Raw genomic sequence first — 24,053 nt, 5'->3', positions numbered from 1 at the left:
CTGTGTATGTGCAAAGATAAAAAGAACTATGACAGACACCTTAGTATAATGCTATGGAAAAAAACCCCAAAACAAATAGGATATTACAAAGACTTCTTAAACAATGTTTTATTTATAAAGTTTGATCTACTCACGTAAGAAATCAAGCAGTGCAGAACCTGTAACTTACAGGGAACTTCTTGACCCTCTGAACAAGAGATTTTCCACTGCTATGCTGCTTGTTCATACAAAGAGCCTTCCCCTCTCTCCATAAAAGACACTGCATCAGGATCCAGTCCATTCAAGCAAGAGTCTGCAGCAGCAGTATTTTCTCATTAATGCAGAACCTGTGCAAGACCACCATGAGATTTTCCCCACAGCGCGAGACCTGGCGCTCCATGGCCAGGCGGAAATCCTCCTTCACTCCTTTCGTTATACCCCGGGTAACTGTGTGGTGCCTTAAGCCGTGGAGGAAAGAGAAACAGACAACATCAAATCATGGTTATCTAGTGAACTACAGGCTTTTAAAAGGTACTGTGTGTCACCTACTATATATTTATGGTCCATAGCTGAGTTTATTTCATGAGAGTCAAAGAGCCTGAGCTATGCTATTTTTTAAAAATCATGTTTAGTAGGTTACAAGTCTTTCAACAGTTAGAAGCTGCAAAAAAAATCTATGTTCTCACTGCTTTGACTATGACTGCTGAAGGGGGAAATAATGTCAATCTTCTGGATAACAGGAAAATCTATTCTCTTAACCCAGCAAGTACAGAGTTCTCCTTGCTTGGGGAAAGGAATTTTTTTCCCTCTCTACCTTTGCTGCCTAGGCCAATTCTTCCCTGCAATCACCTCTATAAATGGTTGGGGTTGAAAGAAGAGTGAAAAGATGAACTTGCTTTCTCTGGAGCACAGGTGCCACCATAAAGAGCAGAGGGCATCTTCTATCAATATCAAAGTGCAGGAAGGAGCTTTATAACCCTGTGGGCACTGATAATGCTGTGGCTAGTGAAGGGCACAGTGAGCACTTCACAAAACCCAAATCATGCCAGGCTGCATCAGTAGAAGCCAGCTCTTATGAAGATACTAGACACCAGGCAAGGGGTTACATTTATTCTGAACACAAGTTCAGGACTTATTTTCAAACAGAACAAAGGTTCAGCTACTGAGCAAGCTAAAGCAGTGCTTGCTGGGGAAACTTATGGGATATTGCTCTGTTAAAGGCCATTTTTATGAACAGTTCATTGTCTTCATGCTGGCCTCAACACCTAAATCTTGTCCTTAAAACAATGTTCTGCAGCATCAAAGCACTTTACTTGCACAGGTCCAGAATTGGGTAAGTAAGATCAAGACTATGTAACATCTACCTGCAAGCCCTACTTGGGAAGGGGAGAAAAAGACATGCCCTGAAATGAGAACCTTAACACTACTGAAGGAACCAACATAAATTAATTTAGAGAGAAAAGCATAATGCTAATGCTGAGATGAGTCCTGAGTCATGGGTAAGAAGGGAATAGCTGGTCCAAACCCAGCAAGCCCACTGAAAGACAGAAAGAAAATAAAAAATAAAGGGTGAGGGCATCTGTGCCCATCCAGAGATGCTGGGAACAAGGAAGGGAAACATCTCAGACTTACCAACAATACCACACAACTTTCATGTAAGTCTGGCATTTGAGAAGAGACTTCTCTGCCAAAACAGTAGAGACCTTTGCAACACATGGAAAAGGCAAAGCCTACGGGCAATTCCTTGGTGAGCTATGCTAAGCAAATCCTTGGTGAGCTATGCTAAGCAAACCTAAACTGAAGACACTACAGTATATTCAGAGGCTATGGGATAAGTCCTGTTTTCAGTCTTTACTGTCTTAAACATTGCTGGCAGCTGAGTGCTACAGTCAGTTACAGCCTAAAGGAGAATATGCAACCTACAGCTACTGAGCAAGCCAGCAGCACTTTAGAGGATGAGTTATATTACAGCTGGAAAACACAAAACAGAATTCAGAACAACCTAAATGAAGAAAAGTTGCTACAAATGGATCCAGGAACCAGTATCTTGAAAATAAAGGGTTATGCTCTTGCTAATATATGATGGAACATCAGTAAAACTTTTGAGGATTTCTACATTATTGTTTAAATTCAATAGCCATTACTAAATTGAAAGGACACAGATACTGGCAACTTATGGGAAAAAGAAAAATAAATGTTATTATAGAACAACATGGTTTGCCAGGCAATGTAGGCACAAATGAAGAAATAAAAAAAAAAAGATAAATATTGAGTAACAAATTGCTGAAAACCATGGGCAGTAAAACATGTTGACAAAACACAGCACACTATGAGCAGGGTTTTTCCACTTGGTACCTGTCAGCAGTCTGTATGCTGGGCTGTAGCACAGGTATGAATTCCTGCTGCAGTAACCCCATGGGAGGGCTAGAGGTCCTTTAAAAAACAGCAAATAGCAGCATTCAAACACCCACACACCAACTCCCCCTCTGGTGCAAAACAACTCTCCAAAAAAGGAGTAACAGAAAACTAGGGTGAGCTCACGCCGAGCAGCCAAAGGGGTGCAGGACTCTAACAGCATCAAACATGCAAATATCTCCAGATTTCATTGCAAGGCTGTTCTACAGCTGTGGTCTAAATATATACACATATTTTTGGACAGTTACACCAGGAGAAAGGACAGCAGCAGGTGCAAAACCAATACACAGTTGTACTCCGATGAACTGTCACAGCTCTTCCAAGGAAGCATGTCAGTCAGAAAAGATTTAATCAGAGGAGCACTGCAGATACCACAGCTTCCCTTCAGTACTGGCAAGAGCATGTCAGCAAACTGGGAGAGCCCACAGCTTGGAGCCAAGGGATTGGCTGCTGAGCCCAAGCCGGGTGCATGCACAGCAGGTATCGGCCAGGTTGAGCACATGGCAGTATTTGTTAAAGGTTGCCCAAGTATCTTTTCATTAGTCCACAGATGGACTGTTCCACCTTTACAAATTCTAACTGCATATAAAAACAGCTCTTAGAGCATTGTACAATGCCCGAGCACAAATGCCTGCTCAAAGCAACCTCCTATTTATGACCAGGGCTACAGGAACTAACCACCAAAAGCTGTCTCAGCTGAAAGACTGTTTGTCTTCTCCAGGAAATTACATTTTTATCTCTGTGTGCTATCTAGAACAAGATAATAACCTAACAGGTTCAGTCTAGAGCAATACCCCGCTTCAGGAGAAGAGAAAGGAGAAATTTGGTATATAGGAGAGTGGTTTAGCTTCTTAATCTAAGTCTCTTATATCACCTAAATTTTAATAGGTACCTGAGAAGTGAGTGCACCATTCACCCCCAGAGATGCTATGAAGGGAGCAGAGAAGCAAAACTCACACTTAGATTCCTGTAATTCTGAGTTAAGTGCCTACCTTCAGATCTCACAGTTGGGCATTTGGGTTAGCATCTCTGGTTTATTGATAGATACAGAGCTTATAGAAGTCAAATAAAAATGAGACATTTAACACTCTAATACAGCTACAATTACCTGAAATAAAATACCCACAAAAATTATTCCACCAAATGAGGTAATTTTTCAAGAGTTCTTGGCATGAGTAAGTTCAGTACTTGCAAAAACGGACATGGGAAATAGAAAATACAAAGGACCAGCAAGATGTTATTGGTCCCAGAGTGGCAGATGTTTGCAAAAGGAATTCTGTGCAATTGTGTCTTCACTACTGTTTGCAAGATCTGCAGTCAGAACTAAGCATACCCATGTGCACAGAGTAAAAATTACACTTTCAATATACTTTGTTTCACTTCAAAGCAACTTCCACAGTCCCCAAGGAGAGAGAGATGTGATGGGAATATGAGTAAAAGGAAGGACATAGCTTTCTGATGAAGTTTATGCCATTAGGTAGGCTATGATTAGATTAATTAGACAAAGATTTATCAAAAACAGGAGCAAGATATTAAGCAGCAATAAAGAGGAAAAGAGCAAATATTGCTCTTTTCCTCTTTAGCCTCACCAGCTAACACTGCCCCTACTGACATGAATATCAGATAAACTGTGAAACTTGGCTTTTCTAGAAGGGAGTTCAAAAGCACTTAATGGTGCTGGATTCAAAGCTCATAAAACAAATCTTGTTGACACCACAAACAGAATGAGCTGGCTGTATCACCAGTTAAAACCAAAACCATGGACCTTCTCATTCCCACAGTAGATGCAAGCAAAGGGAAATATTTTACAGAACCTAATTATAAGTCTGTAGACTACAAAGATCTTACTTCATCTTTTGTAAAAGTACACTGCAGTTAGCTCTACTGACTTCAGAAAAAAATATAATTTCCTATGAAGTATAAAGTACTTAGAATAAAGTACTGGAAGAAGAATGAGGAATTCACCTGGGGAGAACATGCCCTGTCAGTCATCAAACAGCAGTCCTTATAAAAGACATATATAATCTGCAATACATTTCCCAACCATTAAGATGCAGGATTACTACATTTATGCTGAGAAAAGATCAGACAAAGGAACAACTGCTTTATCTTTGGCCTGTTGTGTTGAACTCAGTCTTTCTGAGCATGAATGAACAGCATCTGAGCTGCTGTTTTATGGGAGGATGGTGCAGCAGCTCATCCAACCAGAACTGGTGATAGTTTTGAAAGATGTAAGCAGTCTGCAGATACTGAGCCTACCACCCATTGTCCCAGGAAACAGGGCTACACTGGCACACTTTAGCAAAAACCCAGCTGGGGGAGGCTGTGAGCTAACCAGGTCAACACTGGTGAGGGACACCAGCCCTGGGCCTCACAGCCAGTCCAGCTAAAAAAACATCTGCAGTACCAGGGGAGTAGACATCATCTCTGATCAGTGGCTTATGGCCTCAGCTATCCCTTCCATGGGCTCTCTGGTGAAGTGCTTCCAGTCCTACACAGCCACATGAAACGTTGTACACAGCTTTTCCAGCTGGACAGGATATTTAACTGTTCTGGCTCAGTGAGCACAAAGAAATGGACTTCTCTTCTACAAGCCTTTTCGTCATTGAGAAAACATCACAGATCAAAAGGAGGTCAAAGAGAGATTCTGTCCTGCTAGAAACACTTTTCCTACCTCCTTCCTGACCGAGGGGGTCAGAACAGAAAGTGACTGTGGCCACGCCAATCAAACAGAGCCAAGAGAAACAGCGCTGACCTACTGCAACGAAATGGAGACAGCAGGTAAAAGTTACCAGATGGAGTCTTCAGTGCTAAGCCCTCTTGCTGGCACAGCTTATTACTTAACAGCCTATGTGGTGCAGCATGCCCTGAAGCTTGTTTTCATACAGCTGGTTACAAGCAGTGAGATATGGCAAGGGGAAGAGTTTGAAAACCTAGAGCTTAAAAAAGAAAATTCTCCATCACATAATTAAGCATTTGAATTTCTACTTTTCCTTTAATTACACCTAGTATCTCATTTTTGTGTTGGTTACCTAGATCTCTGAAAAATCTATTTACTAGTTAAAATTTGGATCCCATTGTCTGATGTTAGGCTCTCATTTTGAAAACTTCAGCCTATTTCTGGTTAGTGAACAGACAGAATACACTGATCGTAAGTGGAATTTCAACAAACTTTAAGCAGTCCCCCTTTTAGGAAGCAAAATACTACAAGTTCTCATAAACAACCAGGATACTCCAAAACATTATGTCACTAAAACCCTGCAGCAGATAGTTTTGAGTCAAGACTGAACAAGTAAAAACACCTAGGAAGTTAATCCAAATTATTAATTTACTTCAGCATCTTGTAATAAGCTAAGCAGAATAAGATGACCTGCTAATTCTAACAGACAGATTACTGGAGTGTAGCTGGAATGTAATTGAATTTGTATTTTTACTCAAAGTTTTCATCATTCAGTGGTCTTTCATAAATTTTGTTTACAAAAATAAGCAAAATAGTGCTTCTTGCTCAGCATTACTCTTCAGCAAAATTAGTAACAACACCTTGCACTCATGCCTAATTACTTGAAGAATTCCTGCAAAGTGCAAGTGTCTACTTGAAAGAGCACAACTGTAATCACTTGAATAGCAATCACTCTAAAGCAAATGCCACACTCAGAAATAAAGTCCTGTAAAAGGAGGAATTAAAGCTGAAGAACCCCCCCCCCCACCAAAAGAATACATAGATCAGCAGGAGTCAGAAAAAGAAACTCACGGCCTTGTTTGAACTCATTAAATTTAAGCTCAAAGACATGACAAACTATCCAGAAGATAACATGAAAGCAAAGACAACCAGAACATACTCCCTTTTTTTTTTGCCAAAGAAAACAGTAAATGCTTTTTTATCCTTACTTGATCAACATTGCTTGATTTGGCAGGAGTTCCAGATGAATTTTCCCTCCTTCCTGTGTTCTTAAATAAGCAAATTCCTCCAACATATCAATATCTGAAGAAAACGTTAAAGATTTGAGTAGGGAAATGACGATTGAGAACATTCTTTCTTATGCCTCCCATCTGAAGCCACATTGCTGAAAGGAGAGTCAAACTAAAAAGCTATTGAAGTACCTCATTATTAAAAGTGATAGAGAAGATCACAGCATGTGTTCCTAATCCTCCACAAACTGATGAGAAATGGCTTTTCAAAGTGAAGATCACATCCGTTAGTTTCTTTTCTTTCTTTATTTCTTCTTATGTAGTCAGAGGTAAAGAAGGCTGATCTCAAAATTCCCTGGGTTTCACTTCCTTTTCCTGCACTCCAGGTTATGAAAGCAGTGCAAACTGAGGCAGCATCTGAAGCAAGTGCCACCACAGTGGCACATTATCACCCTTTTTAGTTTTCTACTTTGATCCCTTATTTAGCTGCTTGCTTTGTGTGGGTTTTTTTCCCTTTCCTTTGACACCACAGCTTATTTAGTTGTCACAGACAGGAGTTAGACCCCCCCTGCTTCCTGAGGCCCATGGCTGGATGTCTATTTAGGTTAAACATGAAACTGTCCATTTGTGTGTACGATGGTCAAAATTTATGTCAGATATCTGAATAGATAAATCAGACATGCTTTGCATGATCTTTGACATAGCTCATTATCTTACTCAACCCACACATGTTACCCGCAGCAAGCACTTCACAAACAAGAGCCAAAATCATTCAGCTCTGCAGCACAGGTACCACTTTGTCTTTTTTGTTAACAGCCTTGTACATAATGCCCTGTATTTCTTAATGAAGAGATTGCTGTCACTTGCATGAGCAGCCTGAGCTCCTGCTATTTTCCTGAGTGGAAATGCCATGGCAGTGTACTTAAGGGTACTCTCATGTGCCAGGGCACAGGAGGCATATTTACAGTCCATTGTGTACTGAGCCTACTACAAGAGGTTTTCTTGGAATGAAAATAAATACAGAATATGTTTCAGAGAAAGAGCTGCTGTGGAAACTAACAGCTTTTTCAACACTACAGCACAGGATGTGAAAGACATTCTTGGTTAGAGAAAGGATACTTGTGACATAGTTGAAAAAATTCTCATACTGGAAGTTTCCTTGCTGGCAGATTTTGTTGATGGCTTTCAGGAACAAGTTCTCACCCCTCGGCCACTCATGCTGGAGCAGAACAACTACATGGCCCAGGGCCATATCATCTCTGCTGTCTGTGAAAGCTCTGAGCTTCAGGGAAAAAAATTACATTCAGACAATCAGGAAATACATGTTGCTTTCAAAAACATATAGGATTTATCTCATCTAGATCTGTGCAAATAGAGAAGTTCTTTAAAAGTATATATTAAGGCAGAATGAAATACACTTCTGAAGTAGGCTGGAAATTTCCAGCTAAAATACCAAATCCTCTCCCACTGACCTATAAGAGAAGTCTGAACAGTGACAAAAATTTTGAGATCTTGTGAATCTTCTCTGCTCAAAAATTAAACAAATAGAGAAAAAAAGAGAAAACAAACCCTCCTCCATCAAAACTCCACTCCCCTCTCCAAAAGAAGACACTCCCCATACCTACTTAGTTAAGAAGGATTGAGACACAGCCCTGGGATATGGCCATGCAGTTTCAGGATATATAAACTAGGCCTTAAGGACAAGAAAGCTCCAATTACCTTGGAGCTATCTTACCTTGAAACAAGCTAACAACAGATGAAGGCAGTAAGGCATGATAGCTCTACTGGTACATGGCCAAAGTTTCAAATCAGACCCTGCAACAGAACAGTTCTTTAGGGGTCTCACAATAGGTAGGTTGAAAGAAATTTAAATGGAGCAAAACAAATCTAAAATTACCACATCTCAGGTAGGGAGGAAAGCTTTAAATGTAAATTATGACTGATTCAAAATGTGAAGTGAAACATTTAAATTTTTCTTCTTCACTTCTCTTTTCCTGAGGTAGGACTTTGCCACCGATATACTTTAAAAGGTACAAGCAAGAAAACCTCAATACAAAGCCAAAAGAAAATAAAAAACTTCCTCCCTTTTCATAACACAAAAATTCAGCTGACATTGAGTTTAGGGTAATAGCAACTCCATACCTTTCCTGAATTTTGACTTGACTTTAGGTTGCTCCTCTTGTACTTTACCTCCTTCTTGTATTGGAAGTAAAATACAGCACATGAGGTCAAGCACTTTTTCGCACGTTTGCTGTAAAAGAAGGGACATGATAATGCTAAATTTAAATTCAAATTCTTAAATATTCAGATATGTTAATAACAATAAAAAATTTCAGACACCACAAAAGTACAAAACAATCCCAAAATTCTTTGCTAGAACTTCAGTTGACTTAATACACAGTACAGTCTGGCTAAGCAAAAAGATTCAGCTGTCACTAAACAACCTCTGAGAGCCTACATAACATCACTTTAATTGTGAAAAAATTGTATTGGCATTCTTCATTTCAGGAGGATAAGATCAATAAAACTGCAATCAAAAATTCTTTTGTTTTGAAGGATCAAGTTTTTAAATGAATTATTAAAACAGTTTTGTAAAATTTATTTTGTTCATGGTAAAAATAGAAAGGAAAATGGCAATCTGACAGCATGATGGAAATTCAATGAATTTTTCATGCTATTTCCTAGCAAGGAGTCTGTGGGAATATATGATCACATTTCCAGTGAAAAAGTATTAAAGGGGAAGGGACAAAAGCACTTGTCCAGCAGTACCAGGATGAGGTAGATCCTTAGAGACAGAGCCTTTATTGTCAGTGCTGACTCTGACTGACCTCAGACCATCACACACTCCTGCAATATTAAAAATTGCAAACAAAACATCTATTGCAAAAGTAGAGCAAGTTCAGAGGTCAGGCCAGATAATATTGTTCTGGTGTCTCTCATATTGTCAGCTAATAACTAACTTTCTTTTAAGATGATCACAGAAGTTCCTTTACTTTTTCTTTCTCCTGCCACATGAAGCCTGTACCTAAAATAAGGAACTAATTCAGTAAAGTTAAGGAATTCAAATTAAGGATACATTTACAGACAACTCAAACACATGTAGCCACGAAAAATCATAACTAACCCTCCAAATCTTCTCTATCAGAAAGACTATACACATAAAGAGTGGCTAATGGACAGTCAGTTAATGTGGCACAAAGTATAATTCTCCCAGTACAGCACGGATTTTTCAGTAGACCCTGGCTTATGTTTGATATGCTGCTGAAAGCAGGCTCACAGGAAAATTCTAAGGGAAAAGAGAAATGGGAAGCACAGGGCCAGCTGCTGAAGGCCCAGGGTGTGGAATGCTGTACGTACCCGATATTCTCCAAGGGCAAAGTGGCACGATGCTAACTGGATCAGTGCTCTCTGGTTTTCTAAAGATCCTTGTCCTGTAATTTGCTGGGGAGAATGAGAGCCCTGAAGAGCTGCCAAGTGATGTAGGCTGCTAATTGCTTTTTTGTACTGCCCCTTTGAAAAAGAATATTAAAAAAAACCTGTTAGGGTCTTTTCTATACAATAAGTAGAAACACAGAGAAAAAAATATCTTACGGAAAGCTTTCAAAATGGTTTGTGTCCAAGCCTTCAAAATTTTAATCAAAAGTAGTAATCTCCAGTGATGACTTGCATACAAGACTGTGTGTGGGGTCAATCATTTACAAGGCAGTCAGAAGGCAAACAAAATTCTGCTTTAAAACGTCAGTTTACAAAGTCATATGTGTAACTGAATCAAATAATTATATTCTTGAACTAATCATTACTTTATTTAGACTAATAAAGTTTGAAATAGCTCTTGTTCAGGCACAAGTAGAGGCAAAAATAAAAGACTCACAAAGGAAAAATAAAGAACAAGCTTTCTTCTGTAGATGGTATTGGAATGAGCACAGTTATCCTAATTTTTGTGGAGAACATAGATGTTTTTCCACATACCAAAATTAGCTGGTATTAGCTGTCCCCCAGCTACTGGGACAGGACCATCCAAAGCAGGGTACCAAGCTTGTGGTGCAAACAGTGTAGCTCTATCCCCAGAGGAGTCTTACTTTAAGGCATAAAATCAGTAGACACTATAAGCAGTCAAACTGGCTAATCAGAGTTACTATTTACAAGAAAGAAGTAAATTGCTTTTACTAGAAGGAAGAGCAACACAAGGATGGTGTTTTTCCTAGTTTATAGCGTATTTTTTTTACCTGGTAGATGATCATGTCTGTAAGAAAGATTCTTAACCAAAGCCAGGTTTCCGTCTTCCATGACAAACAAATTCTGGTGAACTCTGTGTTACATGATTAGAGAAGAAAAAACCAAAGAGAATATGAAACGGTTCACAGCTTTGGGTTAAACATTAAAAAAAAAAAAAAAATTATATATATATATAACTGAATTTAAGAATGGAAAAAATGGCATCAAAACAGTAAGAGGATGAAATCCTTCACATATAGGATATTCTCTTCCTATACACTCATTCTTTGATTATGCTTCTCTTTACCATGTGCAAGAAACCTAAAAGCAGCTAGGTGGTACTGTTTGCCTGCTTTTTAGGAGAGAAATTCTTTTCAAGTTTATCACACCAGTTATTATCAGAAAGGGAGACACAGTAAAAACACATGTTCTTAATCATGAACTAAAGCAGCACATCCTCACTGAGCATTATCAGCCCTACTACTGACCAACTGCTCCAAGAGAAGTAGGGGTGAATGAGCAAAGATGCATCAAGAATGAAATGCAATACAGCAACGAAATATTCAGAAATGCAACGACTGATAAAGCTTCTTACTGGAACTTCTATCAGAAGTACTCAGGACACAAAGCAATTTAGATTTTAAGGATTCATAATGGCAGGAATTCCATTTTAACAATGAAAAAAGTGATTTCTATGCCGAGCAATGAAGTCTAAATGCAGTTACTTTACCTTTGTCAAGTGATTCCAGAGAATAAAGCAGCTCCCAGCTCTCTCTTGCCAGTTTGAAACTCTCTAATACTTCAATGGAGTTTGCAAGATCAGCTTTATTTACTGTAATATGGCGACTTCTTGCCTTCCCAGAAGGATCCTCATCATCTGAGCTCTGCTTAGAAGTCAGTATAAAACACAAAGATGAACTTCTTAATTTATACTTTCTTCAGGAGTTCCACTGAACACAAGAAAACAATTATGTATAGAGGTGCCACAGTCCTAGTTTAAGTGACTTTAAGTGATTTTTCACTTAGCTTGTTCTAAGGTTAGATCCATCTGCTTTGCTACCAAGAACTCAGTGGCACAGTGTGATGAGCAGTATCCCAAACAAATTTATTCTGTTTACCACCACTGAGCTTCAGCCAGATTATCAGTTGAAGAACATACACACTTCACACTTTATGACTCAATTTAAACCTACAGTGGCATAATGCAAAGGAAATCCTTGTATTCTCTTTATAGCAGAGAAATTCTATAAAATAGTCATTTTCTACCATTAAAGCAATAGATATATTGACAATTTAAATCATGAAAAGTCAATTACTTTGGAAGTTTACCTGTAGAGTATCTGACTGCTATAGCTACTTTTTTAAGTGCCTCTGCTGAACTCCTTTAAAAGTTAAAGCACTCACAGCAGAACATGTGTCTACAGTAATTGCTGCAGAAATTGTTTCATTCTTGCTGGCTTTAGAAAAAAATGTTTGAAAATTGTGGTCATAAACAGCTAATTCAGGGTAGCTCTAAAAATATGTCTTTTACATCTATGTCAAAACCACTGTTGTTTAAATTCCAGTAGCAATGCCATTCTTGTTATGAATTAAAAAGTCTACAAAAGTTACCATTGTTTTTTCTCTTCCTTCAGCAAGTTTCCTTTTCTTGTGTATGTGTTTGTTACGATCAATATCTGTATCACCATAGATGTTGGGTACATCCTCAAGAAGCACCAGTGGAGTTTGGTTTGGAGCATTTGGACCTGGATTTAAAATAAATTAATTAAATTAATAAAAATAAATTAATAATAATAACAATAATAACAAATTAATTCACAATTGCCCTAAACTGATCTGAAAGGTCTTATGCCTACAGCAAGCTGGTTTATTTTTTTTTTCCTTCACAAGTAATGACTATAATGCTACAGACAACAATCCTAAATTAAGTCACTTAAATTGCTTAAACTGTTCTGGTAAAGCTGTGGTTTCCTAAATGCAGCCATACAGTGAAGGTCAGAATGCATTTACCAGACATCACCAGAGTCTGATTGAGAGCTTCAGAGTATTTCTGAATCCCTTTCTTCTGGAGCAGGCACAAAATATACTCAGGCAGCAGGTGCCCTCTGATCAAGCATTATTTGCTTTAAATAAGTACAATTATTCAACAGATGAACTCTGAAGCACAAATGGCTCTGAAGTTAACAGCCACAAATATGGCAAAGCACAACAATATTCTCAAAATATTTCTCATGAGAAACCAAACCAGTATGCTGACAGACAACAACCCCACAAAGAAGTTTGTGTATTTTATGACAAGATTTCCCCAGCAGGATCACTCAGTGTCAGCTTTGTCCCCACCAATTTTAGTAAACAGAATTAAACCTTTAGTTGACTGCCAGAGCTCATCTTCACTCCCAAAAAATAGAAAAGCCTCATTTTGAAACACAGAAAACAATTTCTACTTTCACTGTTGTCACAAAACATCCAGCAGGATCTGGTACCTATTATTTCACACCCCAGTTTTTAAGTTTCACTAGACATAAAATAGGAACAACAATACTTCTTAATCTCAATCAACATTGATATGTGATCACTAGTGAGACAGCTTTCCTTCCAAAACCATTTTCTCCTGCACAATCAAGCTGCATATAGATGTGCAAAGCTCAGTCAAAGAGAAATGTAAAGGGAAGAGGAATCCTTTAAACTGTTTTCTCTTTCTGAAATCTCTGTAAGACAGTAGTGCAAACAAGTATTTTCAGTTTGTGTATTTCTTCTATTTGCAGAAAGATATGAGGCTAAGGTTTCATTTGTAACTGCAAAGAACTAATTTGAGAGTTTAGTAGACGATTCATTTTATCTCTTGACATAAAAAAACTTCTATTAAGCTTTTCCCATCTACTCAAAAGTGATGTGGAAGGAGTTCACTACAACAGAAGCTCCTCTTAGAAGAAACAACCAATTTGGTCTACCTAACAAATACAGGTCGATAAATACAGCCACAATAACCAGGTCAATCAATACCACCATTGAAATTGCACCTACAGCACACTGTGATCACCTCTCCTGTACCATCATGTATTCCACTGTGTCAGAATCTCATGTGTGAAAACTGAAAATAGAGCCAAGACATAAATGCAGAATATTCATATCTGTTTCTCATAATGAATCTGTTTCATTCATTATGAATGCAAAGTACCACAACTGGGATGCTGGAGGAGTTTCACCATTAGAACCTCAAGAGCTGCCTAGTTTTAACACCTGAGAAGAAAAATATTGGGTTTTTCTTATACTCATACTGACTTAAATTATTGCCAGCTAAGTGCTTTGCTTTCCAAACAAGTATACTCCTCCCAGTACCAGAAGTGCACTGCAGTCTTTATTCCAAAACCTCCAGTCCTAAAACAAAAGAAAATCCACTGTCACACTTGACTGGGGCTGCAGATCTTCTCTTACAGTACTGAAAGTTACACAGGCATACAAAGAGCAGCATTGTGTTTTTCTGTCTGAGCTCTAGAATCAAAGCTAACAGAGTTTTTAATTGTTTTCTAGCAGAGAGTGTTATAAACAAACCCCCAAAAGCAGCAGCCCAAATATTAACTCCTGCCAAGACTGGAGGCAGCCTCAAATTATGAGAGGTGTGAATTGCCTCTTTCATTTCTCAAGTCTTCAGCAAAGCAGATACAAATTATGTAAGAAAAATGCATTGAAAGTTTTCCCTCAGGAAGCCTCTTGCAAATCCACGCACATGAGAAGAGAGTCACAGATCTAATCCTCACAGATGAGGAGACAGCATTTTTCTCAAAGACCATGCTTCCAAAATATGTAGGATTCTACATTTCTACAGTAAGCCCTCCAGAGAGAAGGAGAAAAAATTCTAATGATAGAAAATATATGAAAGGCACTGAATACCACTGGACTTCCATGCTAAAGCAGAAATTAGTAAAAGATGTCTTGTTAATATGTTCCTGATATCAGAAAATGACAGAGGGTACCAGAAAAGTTGCACAATAGGAACTGCATTCTGTGACTTCAGTATGCATTCTTTTTCTGGTGGTTCAGTCAGAAGATGTGAGCTTTGAAATACTCAATTGTACAACTTAGAAATGAACATTTTCCCTAGCTCTTTACTTTCTTTCTTCTTTACCTTGGAATCAAGCAGCTAAAACTACATGCACACCTGAGGTATCTTCCTGCCCACCATAATCCTTCTTTCTTCTGGACAGAACAAAAACTCGATTCATTAGTTAATTAGCTCCTGTATTTGTTAAAATGACTGTGCTCTTTGCATACCAGTTGCCATGTCGTTTGTCCTCTGAGCTTAGCTATCTACTGACATTGTTCAGCTGATCCCCCAACACACTGTACAGCTGTTTAAAACCCATCATTTGTATTGCCTACTTCCTTACTCAAATGATCATTTGCCCCATGCAGAAAAATGTGATGAAACTTATGATCACAACACACAGAATTAAAATTGTAATTTTAACATGAATCAATAATTGTAGTATTAATAAGTATGAATTACCTATAGTGACAATTGTTATTGTTGCAAGGAATTTCCTATCACATAATTAAGAGCTGAAATTTCCTCTTTGTGTTGCTGTCTAATTCAGTAAGTTCTAAAACAAAATGGAGCTTAGAAAAACTTTCCTCAGCTTCTGGGCCACCCCTGAAAAGTCCAATCAATCCCAAAAGATGCAATCCAAGCAATCTAGCATGTCTGAAATGCAGATGGAGTGGACAGGAAAATGCACAAGTAACACACATATATTAAACACTTAATTTACCAATAATTACTGATTAGGAGTAATGTACAGAACACACCTCAAAGATTATGCTTAAGCTATATAAAGAAAGACAAGTTGGAAGCTTGTGAATGTCAGGAAATCTTTTCCTATTCAGTTTTATTTACTTAATTACAAATTTGTGTGTTTCCAGTGCAAAAATATTTTCACTAATTTTGACTGAAGAAAAGCAGGAAAATGTCAGCTTCAAAGAAACAAAATCAGAGGAGAAATGAAACAAACACAATGCTCATGGAAGAATAGGAATCAACCCTAGGGATGTTTCCCATAACATTTGGTCTGTCCTTTCTCCTTGCTAGACAATCAACTGCTATTGGCCAAGGCTGAAACCACAATGCTAAGCTAGACTGATCTTTGGTCCGATCCACGACACATGTGTTATGAACTGCTGTTGGCAAGCTTAGTGACTTGGGAGAATTATGACAAGTCATAACAAATGTAAACGTTGTTTTGTGAGATGACAGTTTCAAAAGACTAATGAGAAAGTATCTTTAAGACATTAGCAATGAACTCACGAAGGGCTCATTACAAAAGTTGAAACATTAGAAACTAACCTTGAAAGAGTGACGGCTGGATGTTGCTGACATACTGAAAAGCATTTTTAAAGAAGACCAACATCGTGGAATACACTACTTGATTCTTGTATTTAATGTGGGCTTCACTATCAAAGTTACTGATGTATCTGCAGAGATCTTTCATTCGATGCAGAATGTCACCGTAACTCCTGAGGGGAAGAGAGAGAACAAGAATTCAGGATGTTACACAGACTCTGCAACTAAAGAAAATAATGCATACTGAATATGAAAATCTCAATGTTTCTGCTGAGGATATCCCCGAGCATCAAGTCAGTGGAGGCTGGGAATAAACGGTAGTGAAATTTCACAAAACATTTACCATGCTTCTCTTTACTGTGGCACATAGGGAAGGTTACCCCACAGCAATATAGTGCTTATGCTTGACTTTCATCATCAAAAGTTGATTTTAGAGACTAATTTGAACCTCTAGAACCCCATTTCTGCTTTACATTGTACAGTCTTGAAAGAAAAGCTGCTGTGAACTTACCAAAAATGTTTTTGTGTTAAAACTGTTTTTCAATGAGAATTGTTCTTATTAAGAATCAAAAAGCCAAATTCTCCATGAGGGGAAATACCCAGTAAAGCAGAGTTTTCTTACCTTCTTCCCTTATCCATTTGCCACTCACACCTCATTCCCACCACAGACAGTATTTTAAACAGCCTCTCCCAAGGATCTGTAATCTGGGATGATTTCTCTGTGAGACCATCTATTACATATTTCTGAGAGCTGCGCTTGCTTGGAGACATAATATCAGAGGAATCTTGTGAACCTAGGAAAACCAGCACATTTTTCTCTTCATAAAGAAATCAAACAAACTGATGCATTTTCAAGAAGAAGACATGTAAAAATTACATTGGAGCTTTCAGAGTAACCATTCTTTACACAGAAGTCTAAGAGGGAGCAGCAGGCATTTCTGCCTCTTTGTACAAGAGAGCTGACAGGCCAGATAAGGACATCTTGGACATTCTGTCCCACCTCTCATATGCTGAAGCATCATAAGCAGCATGACTAAGTAGCTGAAGCACCATCTTAGTATTTTGGAATCAAAGAACTAAGAAACACTAAATACTACTATTAGTGGTATCCTTGTCTGTGGGATACATTAACATAAAAACAATGCATTTTTTATTTATAGATTTAGATATTTCAGTGATACTAAGACACATTCTAAGAAAGCTTGATTTTGTAAAAATATTCTTACCTTGATATTGACTTTCTGTCTGCGTAGATCTAGTTACATAATTAATATAAAATTCTGCTGCTTTATTCAGATATTTATATAACAAGCTGGCAGGAAGTCGTACATCAGGGTTGTTAATTATCAGAGGGAGAACATCACAAACTAAAATAGAAAACAAACAAAAAAATCCTTTAAGTTTGTGGAGTTTTTTGTTCTATTTCTCCTAGGTAAGGTTTCTCCATCAGCAATGGGATGACCATACACCAGAAAGAACCTCACATGAATGGCTCCAGGAGAATTTGTACCATATGGCCAGCCTGGATTAACATGGCCTCAGCCTCTTCTGACTAAAGCAGTTTTCTAATCATAGTATCATGAAAGAAGTTTACTGACCTCAGAACATTGCCATACTAAAAAGTTGTATTGTAAAACAAATACATTAGTATTTTCTTACCAAATAATTTTCTAAAGCAATTCACTGGAGATTCTTGGTCTTCAATACTTTCAGCATCTAATAACGTTTCTCCAAGGCCTACCTGTGTGAACAGAAGTGACAATCAAACACTGGACCAGTGGTTTCAGAAACTTTTTAAACTGCAATTTAGTGGGGTTGAACAGTAATTCAGTAACAATTCTATGGCAACAGCATGTGCAAGTCTCCAAATATACAGTTAACCATCCACACATAATAGCAGGTGAAAAGCAATGTCAGAAGATAGCAAAACCAGACCAAGAGAAAAACTGTGCATGAAACTGTTTCAATAGAAAGATACACAGACAGGTGAAAGTGATATCTGGCTGATATTCTTTCATTTACAAAACAAACTATTGTTTTATTTGCTTCCATTTGTATCCTGCCCAACCCCTTCCTGGTGGTAAACTCAAGATATAGCAGTCTGAACTATATGTCACAATCAAACATAAATAAAAAGACCCACCCTCTCATTAAGGAAAACACATTCAGTCTGAACTATATGTCACAGTCAAACATAAATAAAAAGACCCACCCTCTCATTAAGGAAAACACATTTCAGCAGAACCTCAAAAAACTGAGTGCCAATATCCTTAATAATTACTGTGAGTTTCCCTTCTCTTACCCCATGTTGCACGACGGTCTCTGGGAAACGCCGCAGAAGGAGAAGGAGCATTTCTGCCCTTTCTAATGTGTTAAAGCACTGCTCTGTTGCCTTCAGGAGCATTTCACACTGCACCCGACCAGGAAGGGTCTCAAATAATCCTTAAATAAAAAAAAGAAAACATTTAACTTGTTGTGTCTGAATTGTAAAGATGGCAATATGACAAATAATTGTAAATACGACAAAGCATAAAATTCAATTGACATCATCCTGCTTTGCTGAACAAAAAGGGATTTCCTTATGCATTTTCTGCTTTTAACACACATACCTGAAAAAAGTCTGTTTCTTTCAGAGAAGACCAAATAAATATTTATCTGTAATAGTGTTTATTTGGGTGCAAGGAACTTGAATTAACAAGTAAGACTACTAGTAAGTGGAATACTCTAAATCCCAATACTTCAGTATTTGACATTTCAAGATGCTTTCTCAAAACTGTTTATTTATTTTTTTACTTACATTCTACTTCTACAATTAATACTTTCATTACTAAAATGTAGGGTTTTTTCAATTTAAACATCCAGTGAGACACTAAAAAGAAATTCACATATTCTCCCATGTGTTTTATGTATTTGCTCTAAAAAATAAATACACTCCATGAAAAATCAAAAGTTTTCTTAACTGGAATATTCTTAGAGCTTCTGAAGCACGTATTCAAACAGCAGATTATAGTTTCTTAGGTGTGAATCCTGCTTTCAAAATTGCCTGTGGTTGCCAGCATGAATGCCAAGCCCTTCTGGACACCATTCATTTTTATAACCCTCCCTACATCAACAAGAATTCACTCCATTTTTACAACCATACACTGCTCTCTGCAATCTGTGGGACGGTGATTTTTAAGTCCCATTCCACTTATTTCTATTCAATTGCTCTTCTATGTGCTTCTTGTTCTGGCAGAGTAAGCCTACCTGTATCAGAGACAAAGCAATGGGTATCAGCTTGTCATGTCCCTTTGTCTTCCGAAGCCTAACACACCAAATGAAGTCTGTATGAATGAACTGAGGGGAAAAGAACAAACCCTGCAGTCCACAGGCAAAGTTAGAAAAACTGACATTTACTTGTCAAACTAGATAAATAATCAGAGGGCTCATCTTTAGATTACCTCAGGATAGAATCCTTACCTCTTAAAAACTGTGTCTGCTTGTCCTGGGAGTCATTCCTTAATGCTGATGTAATAACACTGATCTCCCTCCACACAGCAGGTTGGTCTGGAAAATTCACAAACCTGTAACAACGTTTAAGGAATGTACAGTGATCTCAAAATCTGTCTCAAAGACAAAGCTTTCCCATAAAAGTATGTGTTTGGGCAAAACAGAAAATAAAACATTCCTTTGTTTATTTTTAATTAATTAGACCTTTTGTGCTTAATTTATCCACACAGATTTTCAAAAACTGTACGTTTACATTTTTGGAAATCCTGACATTTATCTGTCCACAGAAGGGCAGTGCAGCTGGTGAAGGGTCTGGAGCACAAGTTCTGTGAGGAGTGGCTGAGGGAGCTGGGGTAGTTTAGCCAGGAGAAAAGGAGTCTCAAGAGTGTCCTTATCACTCTCTGCAAGTCCCTGAAAGGAGGCTGTAGCCAGGTGGGGTCAGTCTTTCTCCCAGGCGACCAGTGACAGGAAAAGGGGACATGGTCTTAAGATGCCAGGGAAGGTTTAGGTTGGATATTAGGAGGAATTTCTTCACAGAAAGGGTAATTAGAATTGGAGTGGGCTGCCCAGGGAGGTGGTGGAGTCACCCTCCCCAAGGTGTTTAAGGAAAGACTGGATGTGGCACCTGGTGCCATAGTCTAGTTGACAAGGTGGTAGTTTAGTCATAGTCTGGACTCAATCATCTCGGAGGTCTTTCCCAAACTGATTCCATGAATGGAGCACCTGGGATGAAAGCAGAGTTCCAGCTCTGATTACTTACATGTCGTAGAGCAGCCTGCCTGCAGACGCTGTCCTCTCAGCATTCCTCTCAATAGTGTACATCTCATACTGCAGCACAAGAACACAACATCAGCTTTCCCAAATATATTTATCAATCACATCAGTCCCTCCACTCTAAAAAACTGCCCTCGATTTACCACAACAGTCTGCATAATAGAAAATAAAAGGACTGCAACATTTGCTGGAGAAATTAGAAGGTGCATTAGACTATTTAATCACATATTGATTTAGACATAAAAATCTTCTTGACAATATACTTAATATTATTAACACTTACAACCTTCTAGTATCTAAAGGAGGCCAACAGAGAAGTCAGAGAAGGACTCTTCATCAGGAAGTGCTAGGACAAGTAGTAATGGGTACAAACTGAAAGAAGGGAACTTTATATTATATATAATGACGAAATTCTCTAGTGTGAGAGTGGTGAGACACAGGAACAGGCTGCCCGGAAAAGCCGTGCGTGCCCCATCGCTGCAAGTGTTCAAGCCCAGGTTGGATGGAGCTTGGAGCAACCTAGTCTAGTGGGAGGTGGCGCTGCCCATGGAAGTGGGGTTGGACCAGACGATCTTTAAACCAACCCTTAACATTCCATGGCGAATACACCGGCTTAATTTTTACACAAACTGAAAACTTGGAATTCAGAGAGTCCTTTGACCAGGGTTTGAACCCAGTCAAATGCAATGCAAAGCCATTAAGACTCCACAAAAGCCATAATGAGGAGAGATACTTTAACTAACAGTAGTAGCAGTAGTAGTAAAGGGTTTTCTTTGTTTTTTAACCGCGAAGTCACCACTGCACCCAGCAGCCCCGCCCCTCCCGCTCCCATTGGTCGAGCTGCCTGTCAATCAAGCAGGGCCCCAGCGAGGCCGCGCGGGGGAGGGCCGCGCGCCCCGATTCCGAGCGGTGCGACAGCGCTGGCGCTCACTTGGATGTTGAAGTCGGCGGGGTAGAGGCTCCGCGCCGTGATGAGCCAGGCCTTGGCTGCCCACAGGTCCCCCGGCACCAGCTCCCGGGCCCGCTTCACCAGGAACTCACAGTCCCCCTGCGCCGACATCTTGCACCCGGCGCGGCCCGGCTCCGCCCCGGCCGCCGGGCGGCGCGCATGCGCTGCGGCGCTCTCCGAGCCGCGCTGCTTCCGCCCAGGCTGGCGCACCGCCGGGGAGCGCCGGCACTGGCCCGAGTGTCGGAGCGGGCCCGCGATTGCCGGTCTGCGGGCCCCGAGAGAGCCAAAGCACTGATGTGAGCGGCAGCGAGCGCTGCCCTACTAAAGCTGGTGTTGCTGCAGGCCAAAGCCCGCTCTGGAAGTCCAAGGCATTGCTGCCTGGCCTAGTGCTTCTCTAAAGTTCTTACAGTCCACTACTAAAGTCACCACAGGCAAATGGGAAGGAAAAGCAGGAGCTTTCAGCACAGATGTGCATCCACCTTTCAGCAGCTTGGAACAGAGTCTTGCTTCTTATAATTAGATTTTAATGTTAGGACGCTTGATTACAAGCATAACCCCTTATGTTACATAGCAGGAGTTGTCTGTTTCTTTCCTTGCCACTTTCTTTGCTCCTTTCAACTAGCCTCTTCCTTTCTGATGTTGCAACAGACCTTACAGACTTTGCACTTGGGGACTTCCACTGATTAAATCCATAAATTACACATCTAAGAGCTATTACAATAATCATTTCAGCAAATAATTTAAGAGACTTGTAACCTCTCTTACAGGTAAAAGGCAAGGTCCTTGCTTTCCTGCTGGGGTGACTGCAGTCATTCACACAGAGACTGTGGCCATTTGTCACCACAGAGAGGTGACAAAGGCACAGCAGAAAGTCAGTCCCTCATAAAACAGGTGCCTCCTCTTCTCCTGCTCTTGCCGTCAAACTATAAACTGCTGTGGGATGGCACAGGTTCTAAAAAAGGCTTCACAGCCCTGCTATCCCCTGCAAGTGCAGCAATGTTAATCACTGGCTGGTGTGTAGGTCTACCCAGAGCTCTTCTCCATGTCCTTGTGCAGATGTATACAGCCAAATTTGACTGAGTAGTAATAATAATAATAATAATAATAATAATAATAATAATAATAATAATAATAATAATAATAATAGTTTTGCATTGTGGAACTGAATATGGTAATAAAGTTGTGTATTCTGTCTCTTTGGAAACTGTCCAGCAAGAGCTGATGGGCTAGTTGGGGTTCCCCCTATGCTGCTTGTGAGGCCAGAATCAGGATGCTGCAGGAGTGAAATGGGTGAGCAGGGGATTACCAACAGTTATTTCTGAAAATTAATGGATGTGTGAGGAGTGCCCTGAAAAATTGCTGGTGCAGAATCACCCCTAGCTAGACATCAGCTAGGCAGGGAGATGGTAGTTTTGGAACCAGTTTCACAAAGTGTCCTGAAAGCAAGATTGCTGTATTTAATCCACTAGGCAAGGGGGAATACTTCCAATAAATTAGAAACACCCTTTTATCTTTTTGTTTTCCTTTTGTGTGTGCCTGTGTGTCCTCTGGACACTGGATTTTTTTTTTTTCAAATTTCTTTTAAAACTGTAAATAATCTGTTGGGTTTTGTTGTTTTTTTTGATTTTTTTTTCAAATAAAGTACTGCTGTCTCTTGCAGACAGTTGTTGAATCCTTGCTTCTGCATTCCAAATGCTCCATGTGTTTGCCAGTCCACTCAGCCCCCCCAGGAAAGGAGAAGTTGAGGGTCCACTTTTGTATGGTACAAACAGCATAACTTGACAGAAGAGGACAAGTCTGAAGGGCACAGTCTGGTTGGGGCTTGGAAGAGTTTAAACCTAAGGAAAGACTTACATTCAGGCTGCCCGACCTCTGGACCTTGGAGGTAAAACTGTTTGCTCTGTGATCCTCACATAGATACAAGACAAGCAGCAGGATCAGACTTGCAGGGGATTGGGGCAAGTGATTCCACTGAGCAAGCAGGAAACACCACTGATGTTTCATTTGTGGATGGGAGGAAGAAGAGCACTGTGCTTCTTCAGAATATGGGCACTGTGTCTGCAACAGGTGACATCAGACTAGCATTTGAAGGTACTTGGAATATAAACTTGGTTTTCAGCCAGGCTGACAGTTTAGAGCCACTGCTGTTCTAAACTTGAACTACTGATGTGCCGCCAATGGCACTGCATGCTCCTCTCCCATTCCAGGAGCCAGGCATGTAGGTGGTGGTGGGGTTGGGCTAAGCCTGTCAGGGTCTGAAGCTTCCTCTCCACTTACAGTGGCATTCCTGAGTTCTTGCCCAGATTGTGCTGTTTGGATTTCCACAGTGCAGGACATGCTGAATCTCAATGTTTTGGCCAGACAATTGGAAGTGCACTCAGGCCTCCTTCCTGCAGGAATACAGGACTCAGCTGAAATACCTACATGAGCCTTGTTTTTCAGGAAGAGGTTTTGTGACCTTCTATAGCAGGAAAGAGGCAGCACTGACCTCAAGGCAGTAGTGAAGCATGATTTTTCCCTGGGAAGATTGTCCCATTTCTTGAGGAAGGCCTGTGAGTAACAGAGATATTTCAGGCAGTGTAGCTGATGCAGCACAGGGACAGATACATGGATACATCATGATGTGTGCAAAGGTCATATTGTAGACCTTGGTGGTAGTGCTTAAATTCCCTCTGCACGACAAAAGCGAGTCTTCATGAGTCAGGAGAGTGTTTGAAAGGTATTGGGTTGGCACTTGGCGGCGGCAAAGGGCTCTGAATGTCACTCTCCACCTTCCACGTTTCTGGATCAGTATAGTTCCAGCAGATAACATTCCTTCTGTGTTGGATTTCCTGGCTTGCTGCCGTAGGCTGCTGTCACTTACACAGGACTGGAGTATTTATGACAAGCCCTAAGGGTGTGCAGGTTGGGTTTTAGGTATGGGATAAAGTGGTCTATGATGTGACAGTGCAAATGTTGGGATAAATGCTGTGCTGAGTGGTGAGG

The 24,053-nt window shown here is 39.7% G+C and overlaps 1 protein-coding gene across 4 annotated transcripts; it reads right to left on the bottom strand.

Annotated features, from left to right (window-relative positions):
* Window positions 1–81: 81 nt before the first annotated feature.
* On the bottom strand, window positions 82–21,218 carry INTS10 (integrator complex subunit 10). Of its 4 annotated transcripts, none has more exons than XM_054632519.2 (18): window positions 21,051–21,218; window positions 20,106–20,173; window positions 19,316–19,419; window positions 18,159–18,298; window positions 17,516–17,597; window positions 17,083–17,223; window positions 16,479–16,650; window positions 15,860–16,029; window positions 12,130–12,263; window positions 11,249–11,405; window positions 10,530–10,612; window positions 9,661–9,813; window positions 8,446–8,554; window positions 8,039–8,118; window positions 7,423–7,585; window positions 6,283–6,376; window positions 2,335–2,412; window positions 82–437 (listed from the first exon to the last, which is right to left on the bottom strand). In XM_054632519.2, the coding sequence occupies exons 1-18, from the start codon at window positions 21,177–21,179 to the stop codon at window positions 281–283; spliced, it is 2,214 nt and encodes a 737-aa protein (XP_054488494.1). In that variant the 5' UTR covers window positions 21,180–21,218; the 3' UTR covers window positions 82–280. The 4 variants fall into 4 exon arrangements, with proteins under 4 accessions (XP_054488494.1, XP_054488495.1, XP_054488496.1 ...); XM_054632520.2 differs by having other exon boundaries at window positions 11,249–11,402; XM_054632521.2 differs by lacking the exon at window positions 2,335–2,412.
* Between the last annotated feature and the right edge of the window lie 2,835 nt (window positions 21,219–24,053).

This window comes from Agelaius phoeniceus, chromosome 4 (assembly GCF_051311805.1).
Source record: "Agelaius phoeniceus isolate bAgePho1 chromosome 4, bAgePho1.hap1, whole genome shotgun sequence".
Taxonomy (NCBI): domain Eukaryota; kingdom Metazoa; phylum Chordata; class Aves; order Passeriformes; family Icteridae; genus Agelaius; species Agelaius phoeniceus.
This window is presented reverse-complemented; position numbering and strand designations above follow the sequence as displayed.

Coding starts and splice junctions, on each gene's coding strand:
- INTS10 (XM_054632519.2), bottom strand. CDS start 21,179: ATGTCGGCGCAGGGGGACTGTGAGTTCCTGGTGAAGCGGGCCCGGGAG. Junction 19,420..20,105: donor GGCAGGCTGCTCTACGACAT/GTAAGTAATCAG, acceptor ACGTTGTTACAG/GTTTGTGAATTTTCCAGACC. Junction 12,264..15,859: donor CCAGCCGTCACTCTTTCAAG/GTTAGTTTCTAA, acceptor TTTTAAATCCAG/GTCCAAATGCTCCAAACCAA.